This window comes from Ixodes scapularis, unplaced genomic scaffold (genome assembly GCF_016920785.2).
Source record: "Ixodes scapularis isolate PalLabHiFi unplaced genomic scaffold, ASM1692078v2 PGA_scaffold44__24_contigs__length_19508400, whole genome shotgun sequence".
Taxonomy (NCBI): domain Eukaryota; kingdom Metazoa; phylum Arthropoda; class Arachnida; order Ixodida; family Ixodidae; genus Ixodes; species Ixodes scapularis.
In genome coordinates, this window is record NW_024609873.1 from 10,249,060 (window position 1) to 10,261,857 (window position 12,798).

Consider the following 12,798-nt stretch of genomic DNA (forward strand, 5'->3'; position numbering starts at 1 on the left):
TGATGTTTCAGCATATTTGTCTTGAAAAGCAGTGTTTATGATGACTGTTAACTATTCGTAGTGACAAGTTCGCTTGGATCGCTTCGGGTTCCACTCATTATGGGTACTGCACGTGCTACCCCGGCGGTTACGTTATAATTTTCATAGTTCACAGGAGCTCCGCATTGCGCGTGCTCGCATTAGAAGAAAAAGTTGAAGTGTCCTCACTCGGGGTTGTGAAAAAATTGCACCTCGCGGTGACGTTCGAACTTCTCGCCGCGAATAAATACATATTATTATGCTTCGTTTTTATGCTGAAATACTCTCAGTACCGGGGCGAACATAAATGAAAATGCAAGTTGTTTTTGCCATTTTTTTGTGTTTAAACAGCGAAATTTACTGTTTATATTGCATAGCCTTGCTGATAGTGATTTTAGTCGTACGTTTAATGAAATTTATTTATTGCTGAGGAATGAAAGCTTATGTATACCTGAGTTCAAAAAGACATTCAGATAACGAATGGAGAACGTTTAGTCCAGTTAGCAGTATCATACACAAACCACGCTTTCCGGATAAATTGTCCACTGATCGCTTTTCGCAGTATTAGTAATCGTTCATACTTCTCTGCTTGCTCTCTTTAAATGGCAAGAGTATATATATATATATATATACTTATTCCCAAATTTTCTTAGCCTACATACATACATATATATATATATATATATATATATATATATATATATGTAATAAGTCAGAGATCCGTACTTGCGGAGTTGCTATGCTAAGAGTTTATTGTATGTATTGCGACAGTTTCGCCGAGAGGCTCGGCTTCGTCAGGAGATGTATACCATCTCCTGACGAAGACGAGCCTCTCGGCGAAACTGTCGTAATACATAAAATAAACTCTTAGCATAGCAACCCCGCAAGTACAGATCTCTGACTTATATGTATATATATATTATTTTAAATCCAAGTCTTCTCGACCGTTGTACTCATGGGTTCTCTAGACAACTGTGGCGAGGCACACGTACTCAGAACACGCACACATGAGTCAAATTTTCTTAGTCTACGAATAAGAACATACTGAGAAATATAAAAGCGGAGCGTGGAAGACAACCCATTCAACGGAAAGCTAATAAACTGTGCGAGACACGGAGGGCCTAATTACATATACTACGGCAGTTTAAAAGATCGAGGAGTAATATATGTAGTGGCAAATAATAGGCAAATATACAAGGGCTGATTGAGAAGTATCGAGAACGCTGTTATTTTATGCGAGGAGGCAGACAAGCTGTGTTGTGTCGATGATTGCGAAGTTAATGCATCCATATGTGTAAACCTGCAGATTACCATCTTCTTCTTTAGCACCTTATACGTTTCGTTATGTTTGATGGTAACGACCTGCTGGTAAGAGTATTACAAAGGTGTGCAATTAAATTTTACGTTAACCTTTGAAAAGTGTTAACTGCACTCTAACGCTCTTCATACAGCCCGTACTTATCACCGTGTGATTTCTAGGTATATTCAACAATAAAAAGATAAGTTCACGGAAGAAAGTTTTTGTTATACGATGAAGTGGAAACTTTTGCTGCTTCAACACCGAAAGGGATGTCCCAAAGCATTATTTTGTGTTTTTTTTAAGTTTATTTTTGAACCCTTTTTATTTAATATTGAATACGCTTGATGCTACTTTCAAAAACAAAAAGAAAAAAAATCAGAGCTCCCAGAGAGACCCAGTACTGAACAAAAAACAATCAGGTCCCACTACTTTTCGATTTTCACTCGTATCACACCGACTGAATGTAGGCTTTTACTAAAGGTTACAATTCTGTGCCTTTCCTCGCTTACACCGGGAAAGAAAGGTGGTCGAATCATTTAGCTGTGCTCATCTGAATTTAGCGTTTTGGCGTCAAAATGGCGCCATTTCGGTGGTAAAACTTTGGCAGGTTTTGCCAGTTAATACAAGTTATTGTTGAACGAAATGCGATTTTTTCTGACAAAACAAAGCATATCCGCTCTGTGGTTGAGTTGTGGTCTTCAGTGCTAACGCGGATTATGTTTTTTTTTTTTTTTTTTTTTGCAGAACAACAGCTTACCATTTTCAAGGAACTTGTTCTCAGACACGACCAGTAGCTGGTCACAACGATGCCCGGACGAAAGTTTGACCATTCCCAGAGCCCGCCTGACCACGGTGTCAAAATGGAGAGATTCAGTCCAATGCACGACGAAGGCCTCACGAACGCCGGCTTTGTCGCGGATGCCGAAATGAACGGCGACCATCGGGTGAGTGAGGTACCATTCCTTATAATTAGGGTTTCATGTTTTCGGTTCAAATTAAGCTTATTTTACAGTTTTGGCAGGGACACTCTATTTTTCTTTTTTCTTTCTAGCTAAATTGCTACGAAGTGAAAAGGCGCATCACCATTAACCATCGTGACAATGCGGCACAGCAATCTAGTGCTGTCATGCCTCACTAAAGAGGCCGTAAGACAGCGAGCGCGTATTTAGTTCGGCCGTAGCTAAAGCAATTAACCCCACAACTGTAAAAAAAAAAAAAAAGAAAACTCAATTTGCAGTAAAGGTTACAGAAGGCAAATATCCACAATTCCGCTGTACTTGGAGAGAACTTTGAGGGAAAAGGTTATGGGTGCCGTGCGCTCGCACGCTTTGAGCGCCGATGAAATCTGTACACGCGTACTCTTCTCTTTTAAAATGCCACAGAAAGTTGACACCGAGTTTACCTTGTTTATTTCTCCCACTCCTTATATAACCACGGTAATGTTGCCGACGGCATTCTACAAGAACTGTTAAAGGGCAACTCCGCTTCATTTTTGATATTTAGAAAAGTATGTAGCCCTCCTCAGTATCATATAGGAAGACCCCATGTCAAATATTACGATAAAATTCCGTCTATATATTTAATAAACTGGCCAGAAATCTTCAAATCGGCCAAGTCGCCGAAATCTGCCAGCTCTGGCGCGCGACGTGGGGCGCAATCACCAGCGCAGTAAATCCGACGGACTTGGAGAGGCCAACCTTGAGCCACAACGTCAGAGGCAGGACTACGTCAATCTCACATCATGAGTTTCTGCTCTCGGTGATGGCTGAACGGCGTCCACGAGATCACCGTAGCGCGGATGCGCTAGTTTGCGCTGCCCTGCGCACTTATCGGCGTGTTTCTCCGCTCCCCCTCTCCTCTTTCGTCTTCTCCCCTTCCCCCTCTCCCCCGGGACATCACCGTCCACACCATGCGACGCGACCTGCCCGCGTCGCGTGTCCTGTCCCTCGCACCCACGAACGTCAGAAGACCACGTGGCTCGACGTGACGTGGCCATGACTCTGACGACACGAGAGGAATGGTGCCTGACGCAACCGAAGTTTTGGCTTCGGTATCAGCTGATGTTTGAATTAAGATTACACAAACAGTATTCCACATTTTGCGAATCCGAGGACGTAGATCTGGTTAGTAGTGCTTTGTGAAATGGAATCACATGTAAGCCTAAATTTTTCGGACTTGAGCGGAATCGCCCTTTAAAAGCATTAGAACTAAAAGCAAATAAAAACAAATTACGAAATTTTAGCTAATTTGGGTTCCGTGTTTTCAGTGTTTATTTCTCTTTGTCATCGCGTGTGTCCCTATCGGGGTTTATTTCCTTCCCACATATTCGATGTTTCTCGTTGTGAAAGTTTGGTGTCGCGCTAGGAAATGGGACTTTATGGGGGCCTATGTTGGGGTAAACTCACCGGATCCTGGGAAAGCAGCGCCAAGCTCCTCGTATAGTCGCCATTTCGGTTCATTGATTCAATTTCCTCGGTTCCATCTCTCCTTGACCTCTCCGTTCTCGGTGAGCCGATCTGAATTCGCTGGTGACAGGGAGATTTTCCGAGACGTTTCTCGTACAACGATCTTTCGCTACACACACAACAGCCAAACAAGCGTACATCTTTGTACCTCCACAAGATGCGGCGTCGGTGCTTGGATGCATTGGAAAATAATTTTCCTGTCTCGTAATGAGCAAGAAGAGCAAGGCCATTGTAAGAGATATGTAGAGACAAGCGTGATTGATAAGTGGATTGTATGCCAAATGTGCCGATATTGGAGAGGAACGCTTTTTGTACCATGATGCTTTATAGTAATTAAACTTGAGGAAGAAAACGAGAAGGGACGTCCCTTCTCGTTTTCGTCCTCAAGTTTAATTATTCATACTAACCCGCTCGTTCTGTTCTTGCTTTATAGTAATCTTTACGCGACTGGTAGAGAACGACCCTTTCGAAGCTTCGAAGATTTAAATTAACCGAACTGGCGATTACTATGGCAGCTGACATCAATCAACCAATCACCTTGCGAGGTTTGCGAGGTTTGTGTCAGGGACAGCAGGGAGGGAACGCACTGACGTTACTTCTTAGAATTCAGTGATTATACTGGAGAGCCCAGTACACGGACATATGATTCCACATCATCCAAAGAAAGAAGGAGAACAGAGGGAGATGTTCCTGAAAAAAGAAGCAACTTTTCATGCAGTTCAGTACGGGCCCTGTTCCAGTTTAGCGCAAAAAAAAACATATATTTAATTTTTTTTTTGTTTTTTTTTCCGTGAAGATTGGGTTTCCCTTATTTAAAACCGCTCCCGTTTGGGGTTCTTGAGCCTTCTTCGAGTTTGATGAAACAGCCTCGGGGGTTAATGTTTTAAGTATATCAATATTTACCGAAAACAAAGAAAACCCTAGCTATAACTTACATCCTGGGGGCACGTCTTACATCGGACAGCATGTCTCTTCTTGATAACGCCGTATTTTACGCCACTTAAATCAAAAGGGGCCTAATCCTCTAGCCCAGCTCATTGTACAACAATTGGTCGTCATCGGTGGCTGAAAAGGCATTTAGAGCCTCCCTGCCTCGCCCCTCAGTGTGGCAGAAATATCCGGCGCAATATGCTCGCGGAAACTGGTAGCTATCAGGGGCTATCAGTCGTTCACTGACCTGCAAACAACTACAAGGTACGACGCGGCTTCTTATCGGGAAAAACCTCGAATCATGCCATAGCCTCCTCTATACTGATAATGCATCCCAAACGCCGCTTGCCGTTTATCCTCACAACTTCTCCAGTGTGCGCCGCTTCCCCACATAAGACAGGAAACATGAACGAAGTGAACGATGTTACTCCGCCCACTCTCTCGCATTCACTATACATTCTTGGTGCTGTTTTGAGCATATGGTGCGGGCTGAGAGTTGCACATAGGCAATTCGTTTTTATTTTTGCAAAGGTTTTTGACATGCTTTAGGCAGAATCGCAAAACTAAAGGCAGGGGCTGTCGTTTTCCGAGAACCCAAGCAACATCGGGGATCATGAAAGGTGACTGAAGCTCATTTTTATGTACTGTAGGTACGTTTTTGCGACGGACATTAAGGGAGGCTTCTTTAGACAACCCATTTTTAATGTCCGTTCCAGTGAAGCCTTGGCATAATTCTGAGGCTTCACTCAAGGCCCATCTTAATTCGGACCTCCCTGTCGTCAAAGCTGGATCAACCTATGGAATCTTTCACGGCCTCTTTCGGTGCTGCTTAACTGGCTGACCTGCCCAGCTATCTCTCACGCGCCTCGAGAGAGTGACGGGTTTCTGACGACATTCGCAGTACGCCATACACAAAACTTGAGGCACGGCACAACTAACACCTTCCACACTGCTTAGGTAAATTCGTAACGGTTGTAAACTCATAGGACTCTGACCTTGGTAATTCCTCTTCACCTTCTGCTATTTCATGTTCCTTTGCCTCAGCAATAAAAAAACTTTCAGTGTTCACTATTTCGACATTGTAAAAGTTTACTTGCTCGTCCGTCCGGCCTGTAGTTTGCTGTTGGATCATATATCTACACTCTAAAAAAAAAAAAAAGGTGTAAAAGGGTGTATCGTTACACCCTTGTCCCATATAATACACCCCAAAACTTTATTTCGACGTACAACGCACTATAGTCGAACAAACAGCCCCAAATTTTACGAGGGGCTTGATAACGGTCCGATATAACTTTTTTTTTTTAAATAGCTAAGGTACGTATCAAAGACCACATAAAGAAAAAATACCGAGTTCTCACAGTAGGGCCACGACAGCCGCGATTATTTTTTTTTGTCAGTAAAACGTACATTAGCTATTTCAATAAGTTGTACCACACGGCTATCAAGCCCCTCGTAAAATTTCGAGCCGCCTGTTCGACTAAAGGGCGCTGTACGATCGAATTAAAGTTTTGGGGTGTATTATATGGTACAAAGGGTGTAACTATACACCCTCTTACACCCTTTTTTCTTGAGAGTGTACCTCCCCTACTTTTATTCACTTGCAGAAGCAACATGTGTTGCTGCTCAGCTGCTATGAAATAGGCGTGCTTGAAGTGTGTGAATTACGTACACTGCGGAAGTATCAGTGCACTGCCGACTGGCGTTGTCTTTATTGCCTTAAAGGTGACGCCCCTGGTGGTGATTATATTAAGCAGGCGCAACGGAGCCAATGCAAGAGGAAGTCAGAAATCGTTCAAGCATTATCAGTATAAAAGAGGAGAAGCTGAAAGCTTTCTTATAAATAAAAATGCCCTAAATCCAGGACCGGAAATAAAGGAATATCATTCAGGTGTCAGGAAAGACCTAGTGGATATAGATATCGAGGGCCTGCCACCATTCCACTGTGTCAGCATCTTCAGGGGGAGCGAGCCACTACTAAAGCAAATGGGGCCGAGAATCGTTTGGAAAGGAGTAAAGCTGCTGTTTTCGGGTCGGAAGGGTGTGTGGCACTCTCTGTAAAGGAGGCATGACAAGGCATTAGGGTTCCTTATCACAATGGGATGAACATTCGTGATATGCAACGTCAGTGCTTTGGACATTGCAGCTCTATTTTAGGCATCGGTGGTTTGGCCGCAACGAGAACGACTGAAACTGTAATTACAGAAATCAATTGCGTCCCGTGCCGTGAGCACCTTTATGGCGCATTCTGTCTTACACTCTTAATGTTTGCACAGAAGCAGATATTGAAAGAACGTAACATGCCCCATTATAACGTAGCAGCTTGGGCGAGTCGGTTGCGCATTATTACACACACCACAGTGCACTATAGCAAACAACACTCACTCCTTACACACTATAGTGCTATAGTGCGCTGTGGTATGTGTAATAATGCCCCATGGCACTAACGTTTAATGATTTTTTACTGGTTTAGAACACAAATTATTTAGTACCGATCTTATGCTTTATTTATTTTATTTCAATGGATGGTCTTAGTCCCACAGACAATACAGCCAAGCGCCAAATAATATTGTACACAAACAAATTACTGCATGCATCTATTCTTATATTACACCCCTCTAAACCCTCGTTTACTAACTAATCATAAAGTCTACCAAAGGGCAGAGATGCGGCTATATAAGGGCGGACGTAGACTGGCCCTTTTAAACTGTCATCGTACCGCTCATTAGAAGATCGTGGATGCACATTTATTAGCGCCGCAGTGAATCAATATAAAACAGCGAGAAATCTATACTCAAATAGAAGACAAGGAAGAAGCTCCTTCCGCATCCCAATTATCGCCAGCTTGTGTTCCTCCGCAATATGAGAAAGTAGTCCGCTACCGAGCCGCACCTCGTGTTGACGCCTGTGAGCATCGGCCTATAGTACTCACGCGTAAGGACAAGACAGGCTGGACGCATATAGAACACAGGTTTATCCTAGCAGGTCCAGCAATCAGGCTCCGAACCGAGCCGTCGGGCTCCCAGCACCAACGTCTTCCTTTCCCTCAAACCCACACGTGAAATAACTCGTGATGGCTACGGCCTGCCTGGTTAGCCCGCGGAGCGATTATGTGCTGTGGCTACTACGTGGCGATATTTACTTGGCGCATTCTTAATTTGTATATGACCTCAGTCGCTATAATGCCATAGTAGTGAGCAGTGAGCAATGCAGTGTACTTCTGCTTTGCACGGAGCTTTTCAAGACAACACGACCGACATGGTCAGATCTGGCAAACGTTTGCCGTAGTAGACTTGGCGAAGACAACAACACAGACCCACGTTGCGTAAGCGGAACACCAAGGCCAGATTTGCTTCGTCTCTGTTGCATGTTAACACAGAGGTTCGGGTGAGTTGGTTGCTCATGATGTACAGGGGGAACAGCGCACCCGGAGAACAGTCATTCAAATCAACATACACACAAAAGAAAGAAACACTTACTCAGCGCTGACTGACAACTCTCTATATTTACACTTTCTCTTCTATTTGTGCTATATGCAAGGGCCAGGGAGAATAACTGGTCTTTTTTCTTTTCTTTCGATATGATGCTAAATAGTGAACTAAATTGAAATTAATTTAAAGCTAGGTAGTCTAATTCTTTTTGTGACAAGGTTAAAGACAGAGTACTGACGCATGTGCCGTTATGTTTCGCAATGTTTTCTGCCTCGATAATTTCTCTTGTGAGCTTGTTGTGATGCTTGCCAAGCACGCCGCAGTTACTCAGCAGCACTGAGCAGCCAGAGTCTCGACATTGAATGCCTAGATGACCGGAGCTTTTGTTGGTGAATGTGTTGTTATGCTCTTGAAGGCGATCGTTCAGACACCTTCCGGTCTGACCTATGTACAGCTTTCCACAAGAGAGGGGAAAGGAATACACCACCTTTTCTGGAATGGAAAGTTGGGCGATTTGGTATGAATTCATTTTGAAAAACAGCGCGAATACCACACGGACAAGAAGGAGGAACACACAGGACGAGGCGCTGACTATCAACTGTCTATTCAGAACACATACATAGAAATTCACGCGAGGTCGGCTTCTTCTTTTTCCTCTTCCAGTCATTCGCCATTAAGCGCGCAACATATCAAATTAAAACACACGAGTACATTAAAACACACCAGCACAGGTATAAGTCATCGCGTCTTCCTCTTTTCTTCTTTCTTGGATCTTCAATCTTCAATTCTCAGGTCAACCCATGTCCAAAAAAATTGCCTCACTGTCCACTAGGTTAATGGATGGTTGGCTCACGCACCCGGGTTTTCGTTTTGCTATATGATAAGCTTCTACTAGCTCCCTCGGTAGCTGATCTTTGTGTTTAAACAGCACTTTTGTGTCACTAAATTTTGGCTCGCATCCACAATCACGGCAGTGGACAGCTAAATGGGAGTACGCGTTACCTTTTAATGAACTGTGGTGTTCGCGTAGACGAATGTTGAGGCAACGACCCGTCTGACCTATATATGAGTGACCGCATGAGAAAGGTATTTCATAAACGGTCCCCTGTGCACAGGACACGAACTTCATGCCATGCTTGACGCGACATCCAAACAGTTCTGGCTTACTTTTCCTGTCAGCACGCTTGTTAACCACGTTTATAATTCTGCTCAGTTTGTTACGCGCTGAAAAAATTACATTGACCCCATACCTCGAACCGACTCCCTTTAACCCGTGTGAAAGACGATGGATGGAAGGAATAAGGGCGACATTCTTTTTGTCTATCTTGGCCTTTTCTTTTTCAAGTTTACTGGAATCAATCTTGATATACCGAGTCACCTTATCACAGGCTGAAGTAATAATTGAGGGGGGAAATTTAGATTCTCTGAGTCTAGCGACCTGTACTGAGAAGCTTTCTTTTATCTTATGAAAACAGGTTTTTGTCAACGCTGAATGTAAGCAGGAATACGCAATACCGTTTTTTACGAGCTTTGAGTGTGCTGAACGATAGTCTAGTAGTTTCTTCGTGGATCTGGGGTGGTGCTTCCAACATACGTGATCTTCTTTCACGTCAATTTGGATGTCTAAAAACTGGATTTTGTGCTCCTTAGGAGTCTCGGAAGTGAAGCGGAGTCCTAACCCTTCCTCCGCGAACGTCTTTAACACTTCACTGATTGTTCTACTAAAATTGTTTTTTTCTACGAAAACCAGGTAATCATCTACATATCTGACAGGCTGGCGAACAACACCAAAAAGGTTGTCAGATATGTAGATGATTACCTGGTTTTCGTAGAAAAAACAATTTTAGTAGAACAATGAGTGAAGTGTTAAAGACGTTCGCGGAGGAAGGGTTAGGACTCCGCTTCACTTCCGAGACTCCTAAGGAGCACAAAATCCAGTTTTTAGACATCCAAATTGACGTGAAAGAAGATCACGTATGTTGGATGCACCACCCCAGATCCACGAAGAAACTACTAGACTATCGTTCAGCACACTCAAAGCTCGTAAAAAACGGTATTGCGTATTCCTGCTTACAGTCAGCGTTGACAAAAATTTGTTTTCATAAGATAAAAGAAAGCTTCTCAGTAATGTAATGTAATGTAATGTAATGCTTTATTCGGTTTCTAAAACCCGGGCGACAGTGAAAAGGCTATTGCCCATGCCATAGAGGCCCATTGTACCCGCTACACAGACATATATACAAAAAAAAAGGTATATATATATATATATATATAAATCTTTGTACACTGGGATTTGGATCGGATTGAGTGTCAGATCACAGTTCTTTCAGATGGATGGTTGCACATTTACACAGTTCCTTTATGTCCGCTTTGCTTTCAAATGTCCCTTGTGTGACGTCACTCGGGAGGGAGCGCCAGAGCTCGATGGTTCTCGGGAGGAGCGTGCTTCTATGACGTTCCGTCCGTCCAAGGAGGGGTTGTAGATTATGGGCGCGATTCTTCCTCACATACCCTAGGAGAGGCGTAGGAGGGCCACCCAGCGTGCAGGCTAGGAGGCGGAGCGAAGCCACCTGCCTACGAACAGACAGGCAGTTCCACCCCACAGCTCCGAGAAGTTCCGGGGTGCCAATGTCCTTGTATTGCCTCAGCTGCGGCGGCGATTGGCGACGGAGGATAGCATAGGCCGCGCGCCGTTGCACACTCTCCAGCGAGGCAATTGCGGCGACCTGTCTAGGGCTCCACACCGACGAGCAGAACTCGAGCTGCGGGAGCACTACTGCGGTGTATAAACTCCGCAGTGCCTTTGGGCCGGCCCCCCTTGACACTCGTTGGACGAAGCCCAGCGTGCGTCGCGCTCGCGAGAGCACCTCGGCAATGTGGGGGGAAAAACGGAGGTGCGGATCGAGTGTGACTCCCAACAGTTTTGTGCTCTGCGTCCTTGTGATAAGGCTGTTCCGTATTGTCAAGTCAGGAGGAGGCGGAGGCTGTCGGGTGGTGGTGAACAGCATTGTAGAGCACTTTTCCGCATTGAGGGGTAGCCTGTTTTTCACGGACCATTCTTCAATCTTGCAAAGGTCCTCTTGTAGCCGTTTGTAAGGGTTTCTGCCCCTGATAGGCAGAAGGAGAGTTAAGTCGTCGGCATATAAAAACGGTGTTGAACTGAGGGAACGGGTCACATCATCAATAAAAATGTTGAAGAGTGTTGGGCCTAATACGCTGCCTTGAGGGATGCCCGAGACTACTTCTAAGGACTCGGACTTGGCACCTCGAAATACAACCCTCTGGCTTCTGCCTGTTAAAAAATTTGCAATCCATTTGTGTGTTGCACCTGCCACGCCAAAGCTCGACAGTTCCACAAAAGAAGGCTGTGGTCGACTTTGTCAAATGCCTGCTTGAAATCCAGCTGGACCAACTCGCATGCTGTGCGGTCGTCCAAGCATTCACTTACTTGTTGCACCAGTGTGGCCAGAGCAAGCTCGCAGCTACGGCGTGAGCGGAAACCGTACTGGTGAGTCGAGAGTAAGCTCCGCTCCTCCAGTTGATGAGGCATCTTGGTGTTAATAATTCGCTCCATTGTTCTGCACACAATTGATGTAACAGAGATAGGGCGGTAGGAGCGCACGGACGTGACGGAAGTGCCGTTTCCCTTGTGGATCGGTTTAACCAAAGCCGTTTTCCACTTGGATGGAACTGACCCTTGTTCAAGAAGTGATGAGAACATGATGGTGAGGATCGGACAGAGTTTTCTTGCACAAGCCTTGAAGAACGCTGGGTGTATGCCATCAGGCCCTGCTCGTTGGGACGGATTCACACTTTGCAATGCCTCCCAGGTGTCATCACAGGTTATGTCCAAAGGTGCAAGAGGCTCAGGAAGTGGGGGCTGGTCTCCCAGAAAGGAATGAGCCGGAGGATTTTCTCGCGGTGTCCACGCGGACGCAAAGTAGGTACTGAAAATGGCAGCTATCTCTTGAGCCGTTCTTACTGTTATTCCGTTGTTCTGGAACACTGGAGAAGAGGAAGTCGTTTTGTGGCGCTTCACGAAAGACCAGAAAAGCTTTGGATTTCTGGTGGCCTTCTCTGCGATATGCTGCACATAGGCCTTGTAGGATACACGAGTTTTCTTCTTTAGTTCCCTCTGTACTTGGCGGGCTAGGTTAAGGATCTGCGGATTTCCGGTTTTCTTAGCTTTTCTGAATAACTTCTGTTTACGGTGGGCTAGCTTTAAGATGTCTGCAGTGATCCATGGGCCTGAGCGGGGCTTCGATATGGTCTTTGTGGGCACATATTCTTTTTCAATGGCGTGCATGAAGTCCAGCCAGGTCTCGTACATCTCGTCGGCAGATGGTTCGTCCAGCATTATCGACCATGGTGCCAAGTGAAGCAGCATGTCGAGATGGGCAGTGTCAATTTTTTCAAATAGTTGTATTTTTCTCGCGAAGTGTCCAACCTTTGGCAAGGATGTTAGGCTATTCAGAAGGATAGCACTGTGGTCACAGCCACTAATGCTTGGCTGCACTGTACAGCTCTGTATCACGGATGGGTTGCTGGTGAACACCAGGTCAAGGAAGGACGCATTTTGGTTGCGGGAGACGTAGGATGCCTCCCCACACAGCTGTATGTAGCCAGACGTCTCCATCACATCGAGGAGTTGGTCGTC

At 45.0% G+C, this 12,798-nt stretch overlaps 1 protein-coding gene across 1 annotated transcript in view; it reads left to right on the forward strand.

Annotated features, from left to right (window-relative positions):
• Positions 1 to 2,088: 2,088 nt before the first annotated feature.
• The window catches only part of LOC120836288 (sodium/nucleoside cotransporter 2), a 71,370-nt gene continuing 60,660 nt past the window's right edge, over positions 2,089 to 12,798 (forward strand). Inside the window, exon 1 of the mRNA XM_040205961.3 lies at positions 2,089 to 2,262. Coding sequence (XP_040061895.1) covers positions 2,125 to 2,262 — 138 coding nt within the window. The 5' untranslated portion in view covers positions 2,089 to 2,124. The remainder of the gene's footprint in view (positions 2,263 to 12,798) is intronic.